At 49.6% G+C, this 24,207-nt stretch overlaps 1 protein-coding gene across 1 annotated transcript; it reads right to left on the reverse strand.

Annotated features, from left to right (window-relative positions):
* Positions 1 to 572: 572 nt before the first annotated feature.
* Positions 573 to 24,177, reverse strand: strn4 (striatin, calmodulin binding protein 4). Its single transcript, XM_035385211.1, has 17 exons — positions 23,715 to 24,177; positions 16,357 to 16,460; positions 14,988 to 15,064; positions 14,294 to 14,372; positions 13,828 to 14,176; positions 13,255 to 13,411; positions 12,598 to 12,693; positions 12,182 to 12,300; positions 10,540 to 10,715; positions 10,033 to 10,080; positions 9,566 to 9,687; positions 7,834 to 8,001; positions 7,534 to 7,674; positions 7,320 to 7,418; positions 6,484 to 6,570; positions 5,984 to 6,172; positions 573 to 4,852 (listed from the first exon to the last, which is right to left on the reverse strand). The coding sequence occupies exons 1-16, from the start codon at positions 24,009 to 24,011 to the stop codon at positions 6,003 to 6,005; spliced, it is 2,289 nt and encodes a 762-aa protein (XP_035241102.1). The 5' UTR covers positions 24,012 to 24,177; the 3' UTR covers positions 573 to 4,852; positions 5,984 to 6,002.
* Positions 24,178 to 24,207: the final 30 nt, after the last annotated feature.

Below are 24,207 nucleotides of genomic sequence, written 5' to 3' on the forward strand. Positions count from 1 at the left end.
GACAAAACTTTACTAACGGCCATGAAGAAGGCATAACTCGTATTCTAAACCAAAAACTAAATTCGCGTTGGCTTTCTGTTACACTTGCTCGGTTACAGTAATAAGTAATACCGAATTATTTTCACTAGTTCGTTATCGTTTTGGCGCACATAAGAAATAGACTAGCACTTTTAACTTACCCGAAATTGGTAAGAGAAATTGAGCATGAGCATTTCTGTTGATGCACAGAAGCCGGACACGTACAATCTATGTACAGTAGTTTCTTAGCATAATTAAAACAACATAATGTGTTACTTCTGTTAGTTATGATCATGCTGATTATGTAAACAAGTTGTATTTCTGCACGTGGGAATAAACATTTGTTTTTCTTTAGGCTGGTTAATTAGTCGGTGTTGCTTTCATCGCGACTCCGTCATCTTGACTCCACTGCCCCTACCCCTAGCGGCAAGTAACTTACTAATATAGTTTCTTCTAAATGTGCCAAATACATACTCTTAAATAAATGCAAAGCTCTCTCAGGTACATACATTTAAAGATATGAGCACCAAATAAAGACACACGAGAGTTTTCAGTTCTATGTACAAAACCTTTTTTTTTTCCTATTTTTTATTCCATAATGACGTACGATACAAGACCCGCAAAGTAAACAAAACAAAGAGGAAAAGGAAAATATATCTTTTTGATACAAGCTAGAATGCGTTACAAAAAATTAAATGAAATAAATAAAAGGCAGGTCCCTTGTCCCTTGTGGTTAGAAGAAATTGTTTGAATACATGATGTACAAAATATCACACAGTGATAAGTTGCTATTAAAAAAATAAAACACAAAGAAACAACAGCCCTTTTCCTTGGCCTTGACTGTTACTCATTTTTTTCCTGTAGTTTTTGTTTTCCTTTTTTTTCCTTTTTACATTTTTTGACAGTTTTACATTGCAATCTATTATTCACAAGCAAGTTCTAAGCCTACTTAAAAGAATAATACATTAAGATACTACAGCATTCTTATATCTTAATAACCATAATAATAATTATAATAAAGAAAAATAAACAATGGAAAAATGAAATGATGATTGGACATTTAAAAAACACAAAACATTTTCTAGTCTTTTCTCATCTCCGGATCTTCTTCCGTTTTTTCAGGCGCATAGATTCGCGTGGATTTGTCCGTTTCCGATATTTGGAATGTTGGGCTGTGATTGCCTTTGCACATTGTGTAATGTTGGGGGGGGGGGGGGGGTGCCACAGAAATACGTGGAACCGGGTGGCACGTTGGGGCATCACGATAAAGAGCGGGCAGACAAACTGCAGTGAAAGACCTTTTTCTCTACCTGCTATATTTCCGTTTAGTTTAAAACATAATTTCAGCGAACATTTGAAAATGAAACTAGCTGAAAGTGTATTTAAATATGTACCAGCCACATACCAACTTCATTAAACTTAGGAAACAGCGTTGGTACATCCAATCAGCGGCTTTCCCTGCATTTCAGTTTTTACATAGAACAAACCCTAACTGCTTTTTAAGCTCTGACCGTCAGAGGCACCGGATAAACACAACTTGTGACTTTTATCTGGGGATAGAACGGCCAATCTCAGGACAGCACAGGCCACGTAGTGCAACAAGGGGACAGGCCAGCTGTTAGTGTACAGGCAAACAATGATATTTCAGAACGTGAGGTCGATCAGGGTTCAGAGGTCAATTTGTGTGACATTACCACGTGGGGTTCAATGTGAAGGGGGTGAGGTGGGGGTGACATCAGCAAAGACTGCCCTCTGAAACCCCCTCCCCCCCACACACACACACACCAGGGCCACCCCCATAATGAAGCAGTTTGAATGTGAGAACTCTACCTTTCCAGTGTGGAGAGGGAGGCAAGTCGTAGAGGGAGGGTTACTGATTCACCCACATCACTGACACAGGACACCATTTGCTGCCTGCTAATCTGAGTGTGTTTCCACAGCCAAAGAGCTGCCTGCAGGCTTTTCTGTTCTGCATTGGGGGGAAAAAGCACACAAAAAACAGGAGGAAGGGACAATAAGCACCATGACCTTTGACCCCCAAGGTCAGCTTGAGTTCGCAAGTGCGAAGGTGAGAGGTCAGGAAATATAGTGCTCTCTCTTCTGGTCTCTCTAGGCCAACAGACCAACTAGTTAACCACTAGTTAAAATTTCAATCCTTTTTTGTGCGTTCGACTATAAACAAGGAGGTCAGAGGTCACAGAGGTGCTTGGGAGCATGTTTAGAGTGGGCACGGCAGGTCCTAAGCTACATCCAAAAAGGTTCAAAGATCCACTGCCGCATTTTCCATCCTGGCGAATGCCAGTTGCACCGCAAATTTTCTGTCCTGGTGAACGTCAACAACTACCCTGGTGAACGGTCAGGCACAAACCGTGTCCGTTAAGGATTCTGCGTTAACTGCGATACTCGTGACAAACGCAACGCGTTCGCTTTTATTGCGAAATCCATGCCTGTGGTAAAACTGCAGAGGCTCCGACAGTTTGCAGGCACGAAGGTTCCGTACAAAACAGAGGTTAGAGGAACGATGAGTCCACGTCACCGGCAAACCTTGGCGGGGTATGTTTTGGCGTGCTCGCAGCTTTCCCAGCATTCCCTGCTCCCGATCCTACTCCCCTGCACCCACAGGCATTTCCCATCAGCCCACTGGGACGTGCACACAGAATACTGTGGAGAGCAGATCCAAGGGTTCAAAACAGGCTTCACTCAAAAGGCGCAGGCATGACCAATCAAACTCAGGCTGAGACACCGATGTGGGGCTTCATCAGTCATTCGTATAGAAAGAAACGCTGAAGAACTGCATTAGCACTACTTCCTGAAGAAATGCAACCCCTGCGAGCCTCGATTAACACTAAACCCCACAGGTACTTACAGATCTCTTAGACTCGTCTCTCTGGACTGCAGAGCTGGAGCGAGTCGGGGTTGACCGTTTCACCCTGGCGAAGAGCATGGGTGTAAAAAAGATTAGGGCTGATCTTGGGGTGTAAAAAAACATTAGGGCCGAGTTTGGGGTGTAAAAAACATTAGAGCTGAGCTTGGGGTGTAAAAAACATTAGAGCTGAGCTTGGTGTGTAAAAACGTTTTGGCTCACGTCGAGATACATCAGCCGCCTTGGTCCACGGCAATAAACGTTAAACTAGGAAACGAAAAGGCCAGCTTCGCGCAAGCCAAAGGAAAAACGAGGTCGTAGGCAAAAATAAGCGAAACTGCGGCGTCACGACGCGAGCTGTCCCTCGTTTAAAACGTGAAGGGGGACCCAGGCCCCGGAGGCCCCCGTGAGGCCCCACTCTTACAGCGGCGGGGCCCTTTCTCTGGCCCCCTCTCTCTTAAACCTCACCAGTGTCACTGCAACTAAAAAAAAAAAGAAAAGGATATATTCCCACCCAAGTCCCTGATTCAGACATGATTTTAGCACCAAGATTAACCAAAAGCACACTATATACATTTCATATATATTAGGATATGATGACAGAGACAGATGATAAAGGTTACTATTTACAAGTCGATCTTGCTTGTATCCATTATTTTCTATTCGTTCCTCTTCCCTTGGCCAGCGGTGAATTCATTTTGGGGGGGAAAATAATAGCAGGAAAGGCCCTTGTTGCTTTTCTCCTTTGAACATGATTCACCGTCTACTCCGATTGGGCAAGACGGCACATGTCACACATCTGGTCCAATCACATATCAGCGCCTGTTTTTTTCCCCAAAGAGAAACTGACACACCCTGTATCTGACAAATGATAATGGCGACAGGCTTCACATCCCAGGTGAAAAACCTGTGCCAGGCACCGAATCTGAGAACACAGATTCTGCTCCGCTGCACTAGCCCACGATCAGCTTAGGCTTTCAAACACAAACAAACAAAAAAAAGCAAACAAAAGGTGGGATCCAATATCATGTATGGTTGAGCTGAACCCTGATTGGATAACTCAGAGGACTGTTGCGAGGGGGCAGGTCGTGTGGGTGGGTGGAGACTGTGGAAATGGGAGGGGTTTGCAGTGGCTCCGCCCTGAATAACTCTCTCCCCCTCTAACATGGATGCTGCTGGTTCCAAATCAACGTGCTTTCATGTGAAATACGAGACCGAAAATCTTAAACAAAACAAAACAAAACAAACAAACAAACGAAAACAAAAACATTCAGGCTTCGCGTGGCAACAGCACGGCTGTGATTAAAGCTGTTCGTTCTCCAGCGCTGGCTAAGAGGACTTTTTTTGTGTTTTTTTTTTTGTTTTTGTTTTTTTTTTTTTAAATAGTGTCAACCAGGTACAGACTTTGGAATGAAATGTTAGGTTTCAGCGCGAGTCGGGCACCGGGCCCCAACTGTAAAAAGGATGGTTCTGGAATGAATGGCGGATGTTTGGCGATGACTACCCACAGCTGCGCCTAGAACTTCAAAAGGTTTCGTGTTACAATACGGGGCTCTGGGCCTCGGTGTCCAAGAGATTCTGTCCATCTTTCTCTGCTCCTCATTACTCTCCTGTCTGTCCCTCTCTCCCCCCCTCCATCTCTCTGGGGGGGGGGGGCAGCAGGTGTACAGGGCTGACACCTGCAGCTATGACTCTGCTCAAGAGAACTGACCGTGTAGTGCATCAGACCTACTCCTACCTAGCCGTAGCCATAGTAACACAGGTAGGTATTAAAAGCAGTAATATGGATATAAAAAACGGACACACTGAGGTGTAGTGGGACTGCAGGTGTAGGATGGGGGAGGGGGGGTGTTGGACCCAGCCTGTGGGCCATGCTCCTCCTGTTTGTGTTTGTGTATGTGTGTGTGTGTGTGGTTGTGTGTGTGTGTGTGTGTGTGAGAGAAAGATTTCTGGTTCTTCCATGTGCAATTTCTGTGAAAGAGGGACAGAGGCAGAGAAAGAGAGAGACAGGGAGGGGGGAGGGAGAGGGAGAGAAGAAAAGAGGGTTATCAGCAACATTGCGGCAAGGGTGTAACACTGATATACTGCTCTATGACAAACGACACACTGAATCACTCTCACGCGCACACACACACACAAAACACTGAAAAGCAGCTATTAATACAGTCAAAACAACGTCACAGCCGGAACACACCCGTCGCCTTTCACTGCGCAAATCCTTCACTATTATCTCAGACGCACGGTTTCTCTGTCAGGCGACTGGAGACGCCGCCATCACCCGCTCTCACACACCCTCACGCTTTTCTGACGTGAGCGGATCTCGAGCGCGGGGACTGTAATTACCGTCTCATGAGCTGTTTTTTCTATCGCTCTCTTTCGATTTGAGTTAAAACATTTTATACAACGGCCTCGGCATTGCAAAAGCATGTACGCGACACGCACAGCATGACGTTAGATATACGCATCGTTGCCACATTATGTACAGTGCAAATGTAAAGTCGATTGTAATAATGACATTAGGGCAGTGTTTTTCAACCGGTGAGCCACTAGTGTGCTGTGAGAACACACCGGGTGTGCCGTGGAAAATGTTCTAGTTCTATCGCAAATGGACGTGTGTGTGTGACGCGGTGTGTGTGACGCTGTGTGTGTGTGACGCTGTGTGTGTGACGCTGTGTGTGTGACGCTGTGTAACGTTCTAGTGGCTGATGGGACAGTGCCGTGCGGCGGAATTGTCTGATTATAAAAAGTGTGCCGTGGCAAAAAAAGAGGTCGGGGAACGCAGCGTTGAGGGAACGCGGTGTTGGGGAACTGGGCGTTGGGGAACGCGGTGTTGGGAACTAGGCGTTGGGGAACTGGGCGTTGGGGAACGTGGCGTTGGGGAACTGGGTGTTGGGGAACGCGGTGTTGGGGAACGTGGCGTTGGGGAACTGGGCGTTGGGGAACTCGGTGTTGGGGAACTCGGTGTTGGGGAACGCAGCGCTGAGGGAACTCTGCGTTGGGGAACTGGTTGTTGGGACTCGGCGTTGGGACTCAGTGTTGGGGGAACGCGGCATTGGGGAACTCGGTGTTGGGTAACGCGGCGTCGGGGCGCGTCTCTCTCACCCCGCGTCGGGCCGGCCCCTCAGACGAAGACCTTGGCGAGGGCGTCGGCGCCGGCGCTGCCGATGAAGGGCTGCGAGGGGTGGAAGGCCACGTCGTGGATCGCCTCGTCGTGCTTCTTCCTGTGCGCCGTGATCTCCTGCACGCACGTCCGGTTCTCCAGCGTCCACAGCCGCACCGAGCAGTCGTGGCCTGCAGGGGGCAGGGCGGGAGGGGAAAAAAACAACCCCTGAACTACACCACCTTTTACCTGCCCGTGTGCACGAGCGCCATGGATAAGGATTCACAGGCATTACATTAGCAAGTGAGAAAAGCAGTACAAATATTGCACTGAATCGGCTGGGACTCCGGTGCCACTGCTGGTGAACACTGGTAATAAAATTTCTTCTCAGTTGGTTATTCAGTTAGTTACAGAGTGCTTCTTCCTGTCATGGGTGTAAGATGGCGTGCGATCCCTGGTCCCTGTCAGACAGGAGGGAATTGTGGGACATTATCAGACTTACTGCCAGAGACGAGGTAAGTGCCTTTGGGATCTGTGGTCAGGCAGGTGACAGCATCCAGGTGAGCCACCATAGAGTGAATGACTTTCCCTGCAGAACACAGAACACAGTCAGATACCTGCTAGTGTTCTGACTCAGAAGGCCCATTCTGAACCAAGTAAAATACTTCATTTCACATTTACAACATGCCCCGTGTGTGTGTGTGTGTGTGTGTGTGTGAGTGTATGCACACGTGTGTGGGTGAGTGTGTGTGTGTGTGAGCGCATGCACACGTACACGTGTGTGGGTGAGTGTGTGTGTGCGTTTGAGCGCACGTGTGGGTGTGAGTGTGTGTGTGTGTGAGTGTATGCACACGTGTGTGGGTGAGTGTGTGTGTGTGTGTGCGTGTGAGTGTATGCACACGTGTGTGGGTGAGTGTGTGTGTGTGTGAGCGCACGTGTGGGTGTGAGTGTGTGTGTGTGTGTGAGTGTATGCACACGTGTGTGGGTGAGTGTGTGTGTGTGTGAGCGCATGCACACGTACACGTGTGTGGGTGAGTGTGTGTGTGTGTGAGCGCACGTGTGGGTGTGAGTGTGTGTGTGTGTGTGAGTGTATGCACACGTGTGTGGGTGAGTGTGTGTGTGTGTGTGAGCGCACGTGTGGGTGTGAGTGTGTGTGTGTATGCACACGTGTGTGGGTGAGTGTGTGTGTGCGTCTGAGCGCACGTGTGGGTGTGAGTGTGTGTGTGTGTGTGTGTGTGTGTGAGCGCACGTGTGGGTGTGAGTGTGTGAGGGAGGTCAGGATAAAGAGCAGGTGACTGAGACAGAGGAGCTGGCTGAAGTGCCACAGCGCTCACTGACCGGTCTTGTTGTCCAGGAAACGGATGGTGCGGTTCTCGTGGGCGGTAATGGAGATGGGCTGAGAGGGGTGGCTGACCACGCGGTTAATCAGCTCGCTGCCTGCGGGGGGCGACAGAGAGACATGCAGCGCTCACTGGAACTGTTAGGCGCGGATACAGGATGGGGCCAGCAGAGAGGCCCCTGCTGGCCGCAGGTCCGATCCACACGCACTCACCCTCCTTGGTCCGGGTCTCCAGGACCATGATGCTTTGCTCCGTGTTGAGGTCGTAAAGCAGCGTCTCGCCCCCGTCGAAGGACACCACCGCCTGGAAGGGGGTGGAGGTGACGAAGGCCACGGAGGTGGGCATCCCGTGCTCTGGGAGGGGGCGGGGCAGAGAGAGACAGACGGTCAGCGCGCGCGCACACACACACACACACGCACACACACAGCACAAACACACACACGCACACACACACACACACACACACACACACACACACAGAGCACACACACACAGCCCTGTCGCTGGCTCACCCTTCTCCTTGTTGAAGACGGAGAGGCAGGGGGTGGAGTTCTGGGGGTCCCAGATGCGCACCGTCCCGTCGGCCGAGCAGGACGCCAGGCGATGGTGGGGGGCGGAGTAAGCCAGGCCCCAAACCGCATCCTCGTGCCCCGCCAGCACGCTGCTCTCGATCCCCGGGTCTGTGGGCACGCACACACACAGAAAACACACATAAGAACACACACATCCACACACACACACACACACACACACACACACAGAAAACACACATAAGAACACACACATCCACACACACACACACACACACACACACACACACACACACACACAGAAAACACACATAAGAACACACACATACACACACACACACACACACACACAGAAAACACACATAAGAACACACACATCCACACACACACACACACACACACACACACACACACAGAAAACACACATAAGAACACACACATACACACACACACACACACACACACAGAAAACACACATAAGAACACACACATCCACACACACACACACACACACACACAGAAAACACACATAAGAACACACACACACACACACACACACACAGAAAACACACATAAGAACACACACATCCACACACACACACAGAAAACACACATAAGAACACACACATCCACACACACACACACACACACACACACACACACACACACGCACACACACAGAAAACACACATAAGAACACACACATCCACACACACACACACACACACACACACACAGAAAACACACATAAGAACACACACACACACAGAAAACACACATAAGAACACACACATCCACACACACACGCACACACACACACAGAAAACACACATAAGAACACACACATCCACACACACACACATCCACACACACACACAGAAAACACACGAAAGATCACACATCCACACACACACACACACACACACACACACAGAAAACACACGAAAGATCACACATCCAAACAGAGTTAACAAAAAAAACCCAATGGCTGAGCTAACACAGAAACGCTTCCAGAGCAATTCCTCGTTCCTTTTCACCTTATTTCCTGACAAATGTCTCCCTCTAGTGGCAAACCATAAGCACTACCTTTATGCAAAACCACCCAGTTCCACTGGCAGCTCTGTTGTCAAGGCCTGGTTTTGCCTCGCTGGGGTTAGATAAAGGAATCCAGCTCCTCTCGCCTCTCACATAAACCTGTCACAGTGTCTGCGTCTCCCGTAACATTTGCCCAGGGAAACGATAATGAAGATACGCCAGATAGGCAGGCCCTCATTGCACTCACATTATTTTACTTTCATTTTAATTGGCAGGATCGTTAGTAACCAGGGCCGTTTCATGCTATATGAAAACTATGCGGTTGCGTGGGGCCCGAGTGACAGACAGGTGACGGCTCCCCTGTGGAGCTGCTGGTTTTCTGCCATCACCCCCCCCCCCGCCCCCGGGATTAAAATGACCAGCCTTCCTCAGGCCTGGCTCATCCTGCACCCAGACGGTCACGGGCAGCCCTTTTAGTACCGGTACATGAACACTACTGAGGGCCAGCAGGGAAGCACGTAGGCGGCAAACTTAGAGGACACAGAGAAGCCTTAGTCCTAAAACACGGTCTGTTATGCAGATAGCAGGCTGACTGACCATAGTGGGTTACAAAGGGATTCTGGGTCGATCGTGACCGCGGCTGGTCATAACGGGTCACAGGAACCGCGTTCAGACTGACCGTAGTGGTCGTAGGGGTCCACGTTGAGGTCCGGAATCTTCCAACATCGCACAGAGCCGTCCAGACCACCACTGAAGCAGGACTCGCCGTCCTCGCCCATGGCCAGAGACAGCACCGCCCCGCTGCTCACACACACACACACACACACACACACACACACAGACGCACACACGCACGCACACACACACACCAGAAATTTATTCAGTGCACACCGGAGACCAGAGGCCAGCGTTCAGGGTTACTTCTGCCCACGGCCCTTCACCTCATGTAACCACAAACACTGTATGCAAATGCAGGATACTGTTCTGTGATCAGCGTGTGGAGAACATACACATCATCTCAGGCCTGCAGAGTAGAGGAATGTGATTGGCTATGGGGAGGTGTGGGCAGAGTCTGTATTCGGCCAACAGAGAGAGAGAGAGGAATGTGATTGGCTACGGGGGAGTGTGGGCAAAATCGAGACTCACCTGTGGGCCCTGAAGGTGTAGATGGGCTCAAAATCCAGCGCGGCATTTCTAAAAGGGGAAGAAAGAAAGAAAAAGAGAAAGAGAGATAGACTGAGAAAGGCAATAGAGTAGGGACCGAGGAGCACAATGAACACACACTTAGCTTCACTATACTACAATATTGATATTTTCATATGCTGGTGAGTTCACTAATGAACTCCTCTGTCCAGAGACTGTGGTATGACCTTTCTCATTTCTAAATATTGGCTTTCGAGACCCCCTGTGGCATTACACGGAATTGCAAGGTGCCTGTGGCACAACCTCAAATACCCATACTGTCTGTAAATGGGGTAGCAGCCAATTTATAACCTAGAGGCTAGAACTTCAGCCACTTAAAATGTTCCAGATTGTTCTCTAGCCTCTCCCAAAGGGGTCCGTGACATCAGCGCTGACCGGTGATGCCCGACAGGATGTGATGACGCGGCCGGTTCCTGCGAGCGCGGCGCGGCGGGGCGGGGCAGGGCTCACTTCTTGGAGTGCATGGCTTTGTTGAGGTTCCACAGCTTCAGCGTGCCGTCCTCCGAGGCGGACAGCAGCACGGCCTGGCTGGGGTGAAAGGTCAGCGCCCGGATGGCGTCGAAGTGGCTGCGCAGCGTGAAGCGCGGGTTCCACGTCTTCTTGAACTCCTCCCGGCTGTCCTGCAGCTGCGCAGACGAGCAAGACGCGGCATGGTTATGTCTGCTTGTGCTGTCTGTGTCTGTGCACCATGTCTGTAGTCTGCATTAACAGTCTGAATGTAGCGTAAGCCAGGGTTAGAATGCAAATCTATATGCCAATTAAGAACGTAACACCATCACCAAAAGAGCAATACCCACATCCACCCGTAGGGAGCAGTATAACCCTACATTGCTTTCAGGATGTACAATTTTTATTTATTTATTTTTTTAATCTGTTAACTGAATAAAATATAATGTCAGGTCTCGAGCAGCGACGGTATCTTTTCCAGCCCTGTTCCAGAAAGATCCGCCTCCAGCGTGCGCCTCTCCAGTCGCCGTCGCCGCGCAGACGCGTCGGTTCGTCTGAAGGCGGGCCGGCTCCCACGCACACGCTCAGGAGAGCCCGCGGTGTCTGGCAGGCCGCAGGCGGACGCGCACGCCCTCGCCGTCTGGCGCAAAGTCGCCGCAGACGTTCGGAAGCCGGCGAGACGGCGGCACAGCCTCCAGCGCAGGCAGTACGGGGTTAACCCCCCCCCCCACACACACACACGCCCACGCTCTGACGTCAGGACTGTCACAGCACGCTTCATGGCTTTAAATGGACAGCGGTATCAACCTGAGATTCCTATCACACGTATTATACGATCGGTGTTATTTTTATGATTCGTGTTATAGTTCTGGCCTAAAGTTGACATGATGGGCCTTATTTAGTGCTGTAATGATGATGGACATTCTCTTGCTGTTCTGTGAACGGCACTAACCAGGCCTGACACCGTTGCTTTGGTGACTCAGGAGGATGTACTCAGGTTGTCATGTGTTGTTACTCACAGTAGATACGTGCATCTGACTGATGGACGTGACGTACTGTAAACCGAGGGCCAGACCGTGTGACCGTGCGGCCCTGACCGTGTAAATCCACCGCTACTGAACCGCTACTGAACCGCTACTGAACCGGGGCGGTAAATCCACCGCTACTGAACCGCTACTGAACCGGGGCGGTAAATCCACCGCTACTGAACCGCTACTGAACCGGGGCGGTAAATCCACCGCTACTGAACCGTACAGAACCGGGGCGGTAAATCCACCACTACTGAACCGTACTGAACCGTCTGACCGTGTAAATCCACCGCTACTGAACCGCTACTGAACCGGGGCGGTAAATCCACCGCTACTGAACCGCTACTGAACCGTATAGAACCGGGGCGGTAAATCCACCGCTACTGAACCGCTACTGAACCGGGGCGGTAAATCCACCGCTACTGAACCGTACAGAACCGGGGCGGTAAATCCACCACTACTGAACCGTACTGAACCGTCTGACCGTGTAAATCCACCGCTACTGAACCGCTACTGAACCGGGGCGGTAAACCCACCGCTACTGAACCGCACGGAACCGGGGCGGTAAATCCACCGCTACTGAACCGTACTGAACCGGGGCCGGACGGCGGACTCACTTCGACGGTGAGGTCGTTGTCGTTGGCGACGGTGAGGTCGGCCAGCTCGCCCAGGTTCATGTCTCCGCCCCCAACCGCGTCCAGGATGAAGACGTCTGAGGAGAAACCAAGTGCGCCCCCTACGGTATGGGAAAGGTAAAATATTTCAATTAAACCTTTCACCAAATAAGCAGTTTCAAGCAGTAATACTCAGCTGTGCAAGATACCATAAATGGTATACAATATATTATCGTTATTAAGAGAAGCACACAGTATATTATATTATAATCTAATTAATTATATGAATTATAATCATTTGATTCATTTTGAATATGTGAATGTTAGACGTTTCGGGTGAAACAGGTAAACACGTGAACCATGAGGGTAGAGGAACCGAACAACCCGACACAGGGAGGGGGGCTCAGGGGGGGTCTTACCTTCACCAGAGCGAGACTGTCCCGGGACAGTGGGGGGCGGGGAAGGTTTGGAGGGGAAATCAGACATCATGCCCTGCAGCTTGTTCCTGCGATTCTCTGTCCCACACAGAGAGGAGACACTCATCAAGACACACACATAGACACACACCACACACACGCACTCACAAACACACACCCTCACAAACACACACTGGCACACACATGCACACACACAGCCCAACACAAAAACACACACTGAACACCAGGACAGACACACAGACACAGAAGTCTCGAGAGAGAGACAGACAAAATACACAGACAGATACAGGAAGTAGACCTCCATAAACACACAGGCAGGGACAGATGCACTGACAGACACAGACACATCCATAAACACTGACAGAAGGAAACAGATAAGACAGACAGACAGAAGAAAACAGAGACAGACAGTCAGACAAAAGGAAACAGACAGAGAAGACAGACAAAAAGAAACAGACAGACAGACAAAAGGAAACAGACAGACAGACAGACAGACAGAACACAAACACAGCGGCAGCCATGTTCAGACTGAGAGAAGCTACACAAAGCCCGGAAAGAGAAAGCCCAGAACAGAGCTGCAGATAGAGGCACAGACAGACAGACAGACGGACGGACGGGGTCGATCGAGGGGTGGTGTACCTAATTCCCGGCCGTCCCCAGAGATGCGCGCCTCCCCTGCCCCCTCTCCCTCCTCCCCCGACCCCAGGAAGTCAAATTCGCTCAGCGCATCCTCGGAGTCATCTTCATCCTCCTCATCCTCGGGGTCCAGATCGGCCGTCATGGGCTCTGCACCCAACTGGGAACACAAAAACACACACATGCAAATGAACACACGCACATGCACACACGCGCACACACGCACACACACGCGCATACACACACACGCACACGCGCACACACGCACACACACGCACGCACGCATGCGCGCGCACACACACACGCACACGCGCGCGCACACACACACACGCGCACACACACACACGCGCACACACGCACACATACGCACAAATACGCACACACACACACACACACATACACACAAGCACACACGCGCGCACACGCGCACACGCACACACACACACACACGCACACACGCACACACGCACACACGCACACGCACACACACATACACGCGCACGCACACACACACACACACACACACACGCACACACACGCACGCACAGCAGCGGGCGGTGTCGAGCAGCCACTGACCTTCACCCGCTGCTTCTTGCTCTTGCGCGGCGCGTCGATGCAGTCCGTGGCCAGGCCCTGGAAGTCGTCCTCTTCGTCGCTGTCGTCCTCGTCCTCGTCCTCGCAGCCGTGGAGGAAGGGCAGCTTGTCGAGCACCGAGCCGCCCAGGCGCTCCTTGGAGCTCTCCTTGCCGGCGTTCCTCTTGATCTGCTCCTCGATCTGGCGCACCAGCAGGGACTCCCCCGCCGCGTGCGGCTCGGGTTCGGGGGGCGGGCCGTTGGCCTCCGGGCTGCTGCGCCCCAGCAGGGAGCGCACGCGCTTGGAGCGCATGTCCAAGATGGTGTCCGAGTAGCCCACCTCCTCCAGGTACCTGCGCACACACGGAGAGTCCCCCCCGTTTAAAAAGCGCGTCGCTCCGACCCCGCCCCTCAGAAGGCCGCAGCGGCCAGCGTTTCCGTGCCCCGCCCACTCCTCTGGGTGCCCTTACTTGCGCAGCAGCTGACGTCCCTCCTTCCAGGACATCTGATTGGCCGGCTCCGAGTCGGACTCTGCTGGCCCGTTAGGAACTGCGGGGGGTGAGAGGGTGACAGTCAAGACAGGAAGTAACAGCCACCCAAACACACATATGGTGACATACTGCGCCACACTGAACCTCCAGCTTAACCATCTCAGAGCGCATTCTGCAAATGCCCATATATCACACGCACACCAGGAACCCAGCCTAGACCAGGGCAAAGCACAACTGCCTTCATCAGCACACACCATCGAGGAGTGTGGCCCTGATGCAATGAGGGGTTTGGACCTGATGCAGTGTGGGGTTTGGCCCTGATTCTGCGTGGAGTTTGGCCCTGATTCTGCGTGGAGTTTGGCCCTGACGCAGTGTGGGGTTTGGCCCTGATTCTGCGTGGAGTTTGGCCCTGATGCAGTGAGGGGTTTGGCCCTGATTCTGCGTGGAGTTTGGCCCTGACGCAGTGTGGGGTTTGGCCCTGATTCTGCGTGGAGTTTGGCCCTGACGCAGTGTGGATTTTGCCCTCATGGAGCGTGGGGTTCGGCCCTGATTCTGCGTGGAGTGCGGTGCTGATGCAGTGAGGGGTTTGGCTTGGACACTGTGTAGAGTATGGCTCTGATGCGGTGTGGAATTTGGCCCTGATGCAGTGAGGTGTGGTAAAGACGTGCAGCACCTTGCTCAGACTCCGTCTCCGGTTTCTTCTCTCCAGGGTTCTGCTCGTTCCCCGCCTTCAGCTTCTGGTGCTTGGCCCTACGGACAGACGGACAGACGGACAAGACGTCAGTCACAATCTCCACAGCATCCCTCTCCTTCAACCACAAACCAGTGAGTGCGTTTGCCACGTGTCACTTCACCTTCCCCACTCCCACATCTGCGTCTCGTTCACACCTCCATCACCCACACGGCGCTACTCCCCAGAGCAATCACACCCTCTCTCTGCATACAGCACACACCCACCTCGCTCTCTCACCGCGTCTGACTGACTGCACCCTTTCCCTCTCTCACTGCTGCCTTTCAGAGGCCACACGCAAATCTCAATCTAATTAATTTTCAAAAGCGTACGCCATCGCAATTAAAACAGATGAATAAACACGTTCTTCGCAGTCGTAATGAATGGAAGCTGGTTCTAATTCTGCCCCGAACATATCATTTAGTGTTTTTTTCTTTGTTTTCGTGCCATTTTGAAAATAACTAGGCTGTCAACAAGATATTTGGCACAGGTGCTGTTTTTCCAAACCGAAATGCCCCCAAACCACACAGCACGAGCAGTACCCTGTCAAACAGTATGAACAGCATTCTAATTGGAATATTCAGTTTAAAAAGTCATCTGGGTGCATACAGTACTCTTCAGGTTTTGCCTTTTACTGTATTTAACTCAATATAAAAGCAAGCAGTTAATGTTTAAGCGAACTGACAAAAGGAAGTACAATTCAGAACGATCTAGGGACATGTTACCAAGGCATCATTTCGATTTTTTCCCCCAGACATCTGCGATTCTTTTAGAAGATCACAATCTGTTGCCGAGGCCCGGTTCTGACAGCACTACTCCAACAGATCCATTGCTTTATGGGTGATCAACCGCACTGCGCATCACAAACTGTGAACTGTGTGTCATGCAATACAAGGCTGGGAGGTCCTTTAACCTCCAAACCATACCACACATTGTGCTTTGTGCACATATTTAATTATGCTTTACACTTCACCCACCATAGTACTTTAAAGATTTTCTTTGAAGAGGGAAAATAGACTCAAATGATTTTTCTAAGTACTCTCTCACCTCCCCTGTATGAGAATGTGTGTTTTTTTTTCTTTTTCCCACTCCCACTCTCCCCCCCTCCTCTCCTGTACGAGTGTGTTCTCTCTCTCTTTCTCTCATTTGAGGGCATGATTTCTGATGGTCTTCCACTCGCTCGCTTGCTCGCTCCCTCTCCCTCCCTCCCTCCCTCCCTCTCTTTCATTTGAGGGCATGCTTTCTCATGCTCTCTCTCCTATTTGAGGGTGTGCTTTCTCAAGCTCTCCATCTCTCTCTCGCTCTCTCTCACCTCTCCTGTTTGAGGGCGTACTCCAGCATCTTGATCCTGCGCACCAGGTCCTGTTTCATGTTCTCCTGTCCCTTCCTCTCACCCTGCAGAAAAGCCACCTGCGCCTGGAGACACACACACACAGGGAACATTAGCTCACATATCCCTATGAGCGCACACACACACACACACACACACACACAGGGAACATTAGCACCCATATCCCTATGAGCGCACACACACACACACACACACACACACACACACACACACACACACACACAGGGAACATTAGCTCACATATCCCTATGAGCGCGCACACGCACACACACACACACACACACACACACACACACACACAGGGAACATTAGCTCACATATCCCTATGAGCGCACACACACACACACACACACACACACACAGGGAACATTATCTCACATATCCCTACGAGCGCACACACACACACACACACACACACACACACACACACGCACACGCACACGCACACACGCGCACACACACACACACACACACACACACACACACACACACAGGGAACATTAGCTCACATATCCCTATGAGCGCACGCGCACACACACACACACACACACACACACACACACAGGGAACATTAGCACACATATCCCTATGAACACACACACACACATACATACATACATATACACACAGACACAAATACAGACACAGGAAACATTAGCACACATGTCCCTATGAAAACACACACACAGGGGACATTAGTGTACACATCCCTATGAAAGGAGACTTTAGTGCACATACCCTTAAGAAAAGAAAATACACACATGCACACATGGGGACATCACTGCACAGATCTGCTGCTATACACAAAAACACATGACAGTAAATGTACATAACCTGCCTCTCTCTCAAATAAGCACACACACACACGGGGAAGTAAATCCTGTCCCTTTCTCTCACTTATATACACACAGGGGACCTTAGATACACTTGCCTTAAAAAGCCACATTTGGGTTTACACACAAACACACACACATGCACACGTGGAAGCACACACACACACACACACACACGTTTATGCAATGACCCTATACCTTACAAAGTGGGTAATAACGGACACACACAAGCGGAGCGGTTTCCACACACTTTATATTGCTCAGGCCACCCAACCTCAAGGCAGTGGGTTCTCCATGGCATGGAGCTGAACTGAATATCTCACACATCCTGTTCTTATAGAGGCATGTGTGGGTGGATTACTCACTGCCGCTGCAGGTGAAAGAACTGTCAATACCCTAAAGCGTACCAATAAGCAAAATCAAAATGCTACCGCAAACATTGAGATGGCATGCACTATTTGCAATAACAGGTAACAAGACGCCACGTCTTCAGGTAGGATTGCCACGGTATTTAAAACGGTAAGATAATTCAATATGACTTATTTTTCCCCCCAATATGAGGAAAAATGTTTTACAGTAAGGGTTTTTAATGCTCTCTGCTGTCCCCGATGGCCAGAAGATGAATCATCACCATCATATTTCGGTTTCTCTGTGCGTTTGGCAACAACACTCAGTCTAAATTTAGTCAAAATTGTCGACAGACATGGTTGACTTTTTTTAAATTTATTTTGCTCTCCCCCTCTCCTATCACTCTCTAAGGTTCTCTTGGGCCCACTTCCCTGCTCACTCTCTGACACTCATACACACTGACACTCACTCACTCTCTCACACTCACATACACACACACACTCACATACGGTAAATGGTAAATGCATTTATATAGCTTTACAATTGATGCCTCTCATTCACCCATTCACACACACACTCACTCACACACCAACGGTGAAAGGCTGCCATGCAAGGTACCAACCAGCTCGTTGGGAGCAATTAGGGGTTAGGTGTCTTGCCCAGGGACACTTGGCCCCGCCCAGGGCGGGGGATCGAACCGGCAACCCTCCGACTGCCAGACAACCGCTCTTACCTCCTGAGCTATGTTGCCCCGTTGCCACCCTGAGCTATGTTGCCCCATTGCCACTCACACACACTCACTCACTCACACAGACACACCCACACACTCACATGTGTGTGCCAGTACACCTCCTTGTTCAGACTCTAAACACTTTGCAGAGAACTCTTTTACAGCTGTGAAACGGTTAACACGCCCACCATTCAAACAGTCACAAACTTCACGGTTTAAAAAGCCAGCGTGAAGCTCAACCACACACGGCTCAAAAGGGAACAACTAATTTTACCGGAAAAACAGAATATGGCAAACTACCAAATCCGAAATGGCAGAGTTTTTAATCCAACGTGCAGTGAGAAATGTAGAAAATGCTTTAATAAATAGCCTATAGGCATTAGGCACAAGCACCTCTAAAGAAGCATCCTCAAATTACTCAACAGCTGGGAAACTTTCACACTATAAAACTTTCAGCACTGCAAGACAGTCCCTTTCCTCTTCAGTACACTTTCCCCTTTGTGTACTTGGCGAAGTACATGGTGAGGTGATGGCTGCAGTCTGTATTTGAAGGGATGGAGGGAGGAGGATGGAGTGTGTGTGTGTGTGCTGTGTGTGGGGAATTGCTGGGATTGGGGGGTATCATTCCTCGCTCCTTGTTCTGCAGGAGAGCATGCTGGGACCTGCCGTCTCCAGCCCGGCCGTCCCGCAGCATACCTGCCGGGTGACTGCGCCCCGCCAAGGCCCCAAATCACAGCCCGCTCCCCCGGTGACTCAGAGCGGCAGGTCCCTACTGGCCTCCACCTCCGCCCCTCCCCACCTGGGATCCGATGGCTGCGATAGGCTGGGGCTGGGTTTTCCCCAGCTTCCCACTGGCTGGGACGCAAATGGGTTTTTCTGAAGCTTGCGCGGGTTCTTCGGGCGACCGTTTTTCTCCCCGGCGACAGACAATCACACTCACGTCCTGGTCCACCCCGCAGCCAATCAGAAGTCAGGAAAACCTGGCTCCAGCCAATCTGGGGACCACCAAGGCCGAAACCATTCTATAAGCACTGGGAACTCATCGATAGCAAGTTCGACAACAGCTGCACGCTTGTCAGAGAATCGTATTCTCAATGAATAGCAGTTCGATCCACTCCAACTTTGGTGAGAACTTGAGGGATGTTTGTAATGGAAGCCTCCTATTGGCTCCTGAAATCCATTCACCGTGCATCTCATAAGACCGGGAATGACTCGAGCGGTATGCATTAAAACTGCTGGGATTGGTGGGCGTCATTCCTCTCTTCCTGTTCTCACAGGAAAGCAGGGGCCAGCCGTCACTTCTCAACTGAGCGACATATACAACTTTAGCATTTTTACATGTATTTACCTGGATAGTAGACTGAAGCAATTTAGGTTGAGTACATGGTTCAAGGGTACAACAGCTACCTGGGAATCAGCAACCTTCAGGATACAAGCCCAGTTCCCTACCCATTACACTACACTTAAAGTAATGCTGCTTCATCCACATAGCAAGGTAAAGAGCAGCTTCCTACAGACTCAGTCTATTCCTAAGGGCCCACAGCCCAGCCCTACAATTAGAGCAGAGAACTTTTCTAGGACAAATATCTAGTTTGGGTACTCTGGGCAGAGTGGGGTGGGGGTGTGTGTATGTGTGTGTGTGTGTGTGTGTGTGTGTAAGGAGCCTTCTGTCACAAGAGATAGAGTTTGAGGAAAAACAAATCCAATGGATGGATGGTTTAAAGTTATATACTGAGAAGTTATATACTGAGCGTCCATTAAGGTCTTGAGTGAAGACCTTGATTAGTTAGTTGAATCAGGTGTGTTAGTGCTGGGCGAATATAAAAACCCACGCCCACACCTACCCTTTTCAGAAAATTGAACACCCTAGCTTTAGGGTGACCTATGTGGCTGGTGACAAGATTGCTTATACTGAAACATGGGGAAATAAACAAGCCCTAAATGATTCCAAAGTATTGCCTACCAACCCCACATGAAGCAATATTTGATCACATTGGACACCAACGTCATTTGAGTGGCGCACTGACTGTAAGCACCAGATGAACATTCACCACCCAGTTCCAGAGAAGCTCTTTGTTTACAAACACTGATCCGGTGCTTATTCTCATTCCCATAACCAGTACTTTGATCCTTTATTCCGGTTCACCACATGCAATGTTTTGTCTGGGGACAAAACGTTGGCTATTCAGAGATTCTTCTAAATGCAATACATTTATAATCAAGGCCACGCCTGGCCCAGCTAGGACAAGAACACCGTGGAGGTGGGGCATCTCCCAGAATGCAATGGGAGCAATGTGGGACGGGAACAGGGGCGGGGGGGGGGGGGGGGTTGCGTTTCGATCCTCAAGAGCAGAAGGAGAAGATTTTATCCATCCTTTCTTTGGCAGACCTTCAACATATAAAAGCCAACCACACATCCACCGATAAGGAGCGGTTAATGAGGTGAAGCAGCAGACTCCGCTGTGCACTGAACGCAGGAGAAGCAGCATTTAATTAGGGCCGTGTTCAGTTCTAATGAAAGGCCAGCCCCATCACGGCAAAGAGAGCCATTAGCCTATCAATACGGCTGGCCACAGAGCCATTACACATTTCAGACTGAGCCTCTGGGTCGCGCCTCGCGCCTCTGCCGCAGGAAGACAGGGACTGGGGGCAGCGGCGGCTAGCAAACTGGGTGTGTGAGCAGGAGGGCTGCAGGTCTCAATGACACAGCTGCTGTTCTCCCAGGGAAGGCACCTCCGCAAACGAAGTTAAAACACAGACGTCAATGCATCAAAGGCAAGCCATGCAAAGATTAGAATATGCATCTGGTCAGCAAACAGACTTTCTTGGAATTAAGGGGTAAAAGCCAGTGATAATACAACTTCAAACCACAGATTTTTTTTTTTTTTTTTTTTCTAGGGCAGCTATTAATAGTCAAGGGCCAATTTTATATTCCGACCAACACACGAATCAGATATGACCAGTCCTGCAGCCGTCTTCCGAAACAAAGTTGAATACTGATCTTTTCGAAAGCAAGACAGAGATTAGTTTTCCCACTTTAGAAAGAGGGAGGGAGAGATGAACAGAGAGCCGTCTGGGGTTCGGTGCCTTGATTTCCAGAATAACTACTCAGTCACAAAGTTGTGAGCTTCACAGCTCAAGAGCAACACCCTTACTAGGCGATTCCCCCACAGGTTATCATGGTCTAAACTCAAGTTTCTATTTAAACTGTAACAAGCAATTAGTGGGCAACTAATGCTAAACGTTTTAATTTAATCCAGCTCCCAAGTCGTACAAAAGATGTTAAGGTAGATCTGTAACAACACATGACGGAATATGTTGAAGTGAATAAAATTCAGTAAAGTGCTAGAGGGGTAGAAAGCCGACCATACACAGAATGCAAATGTGGTCAAATTTTGAACTGACCACTTATGCAAAAAAAGGTCCCACCGTTTTTATATAGGCCATAGGGAAAGCACACAAACACAAGAGCAGATTTATAGGTGGTTGTTAAGAATAGAAGGGACAACTGGCTTGTTTCTGCTCACAGAAGACCCTTTGTAGACGTCAAACCTGGCTTAATGCCGGTGAAGTTCTGACTGTCAAAAAAGATGAACCGACACAGGTGTAACTGATTTATGCCGGGTGAATGAAGGATTCAAGAGACCCAGCAAAAGGGACAGACCTGGAGGCCAAAAGGTGCAAATAAAAACAAATACACATTTTACGCTCTGTCTTTGTTTTAGCACAGCAATAGACCCACCGACTGGCCCCCGTACGAGGAACTGTCCACTCCCACGCCACGGAGAAAGAAGACTCGAGCGTTCTAAAGTCTCCGGCTGACACATCCACGCTTATGAAACACGGACACGTAATGAGAAGGTCTCCAAAGACAAATGTGGTCTATTCCGGCCCTCAAATAGCGCTGGGGCTTTCCCGTTTTAGAGCCCACTCTCGAGTTTTATGTAATCCGGGCCAGTGTTTGAATGTCTAATTGCCCGTCTTTTCCCAGTGCCTAATTATTTCAATAAAAGCGGGAAAAGCCCAATTATTATGAGATCTCACGATTCCCGTCTGCAAATGCTTAAAAACTACTGGTGAAGTGAATTCTAAGCCTTCGTAGTTGTCAAATTATCGTTCGCATCATTAGAATATCCGCAACCGGAAATAGACCCTTCTGGGACATCTAAATAGGTCATTTTCGATGTTAATCGAGAAGCCTAAATTGTTGGAAGCTATATGACCTTTCAAAACACACAATATTGGAATGGCATTGAATGCAAAGACCCCTATGTGACAAAAAGGCTTATTTTACGTAAACCCATGTCAGACAAAAACTGTAATCAGGACAACACATTTCGAGTGCAGGGGACCACCAACATAGGGTGAACAGAAAGAATATTTAAAGCCATATCTCTGCAGTTTTACAAACAGCACAACCTATAGAAACAGCATTACATCACCATGTCGATTCCATACAGCCTACAAGCAGAGGATTTACAAACGCACTGTATTCTAGAGATTGTCGTCGAGATGAAATCACGTGACAGCACAGTAATCTCGAGCTATTTTTCCATAGCCTACTCCGTCGATCAAATTCCCAAAATATTAGCACATTTGGCTTTGGACCACCCGAAGCATTCGTGGTGTGCCATTTGCCTAGTTTTCCGTTTTAGATTTAGTTAGATAGGTGGGCTGTTGTAAATCTGTGAAGAAATTGTCATGTTAACTGATTTACTACTCGCCATCTGACCTGATTTAGAATATAAACCAAGGAGTGGAACAACTACCGGGGCGGTCTTGTCGAATTACAAGAAATCTTGCAGTTTAACGCTGTGCACCAGAAAGCTAGCTACAAATCGTGAGATTACAAATGCATTCTGACGATTTCATAGCTATAGCCTACATGCATGCAATTATACTGACAGTTGTTTGATTGTCTTTACAAATCACTGGCTACATTCAAACATATCAAAGTGCATCCCATTTTCTACATTAGATTAAGGATATGAATTATCTGTGTTTTGTGAGTAGCATTTTTTAAAACTATTATCAATGGTTAGCGTAAAACCTTTAATAGGCTACTACTGCGACGACAAAGTACACAAGAAGCTTCTGTTGGTGAATATATTGTCCATGTCGCTCACACCAAAATGACCAAGCGCCTTGAAACGCTCATTTTTGTAGCTCGCTACAAATTCGTGCCGTTTTGCAAGCTTTGCTGCCGTTATAGTGTTACAACGACGCCGACGCTAGTTAGTTGAAGCTAGTCGTTCTGCATACAGTGCACACAATTGCCACCGTATTGTCACGATCTCGTCAAAACTATCCCAACCTAGAGGTTATTGGACTATAACTTACTGTCGTGATTTGTGCGTTTTAATCGATGTGCAATCAGACAACAGAACAAATAACGCTTGGTTAGTTACCCTGAGTTCGTCTCTCTCGGCCTCCCAGCGATATTTCTCGGCCTGGAAGCGGCCCCACTCATACTGGATGAAGTGCAAAATCCCAGGCAGCGAAAGGCCCGCTTCGCCGTCCTGCGGCTCCCGTGGTTGGGAAGAGCCGGCCATCGCCCCAGCTGCTGCCGCCGCCGCCGCGGCCGCTGCTGCCGTAGCTGGCCCTGGCACAGCTTTCGGCCCGTTAGGATTGCGCCCCACGCCGCTCCCTCCTCCCGGATTCGGATTCGTTCCGCCTGCTACTCCACCGGACCTTTCCCCGTCCATTATCGTGCAAGAGCAGTCACCAGGACAAGGGGGGTTGGTAAATAAGGGAGAATGACAATGATACCCCCTCTCCCGGAACACCAACCACTAGTTCTCGCTTTCGTTCTGTGTCTTTCTTTCTCACTCACTAGAGAAATGCAAGCGCTCGTACAGAAAGGCTGCCAAATAGTGATCTCTCCAAAGCAAAGATACTACA

The sequence above is a fragment of the Anguilla anguilla genome, chromosome 12, assembly GCF_013347855.1.
Source record: "Anguilla anguilla isolate fAngAng1 chromosome 12, fAngAng1.pri, whole genome shotgun sequence".
In the NCBI taxonomy this organism is placed as follows: Eukaryota; Metazoa; Chordata; class Actinopteri; order Anguilliformes; family Anguillidae; genus Anguilla; species Anguilla anguilla.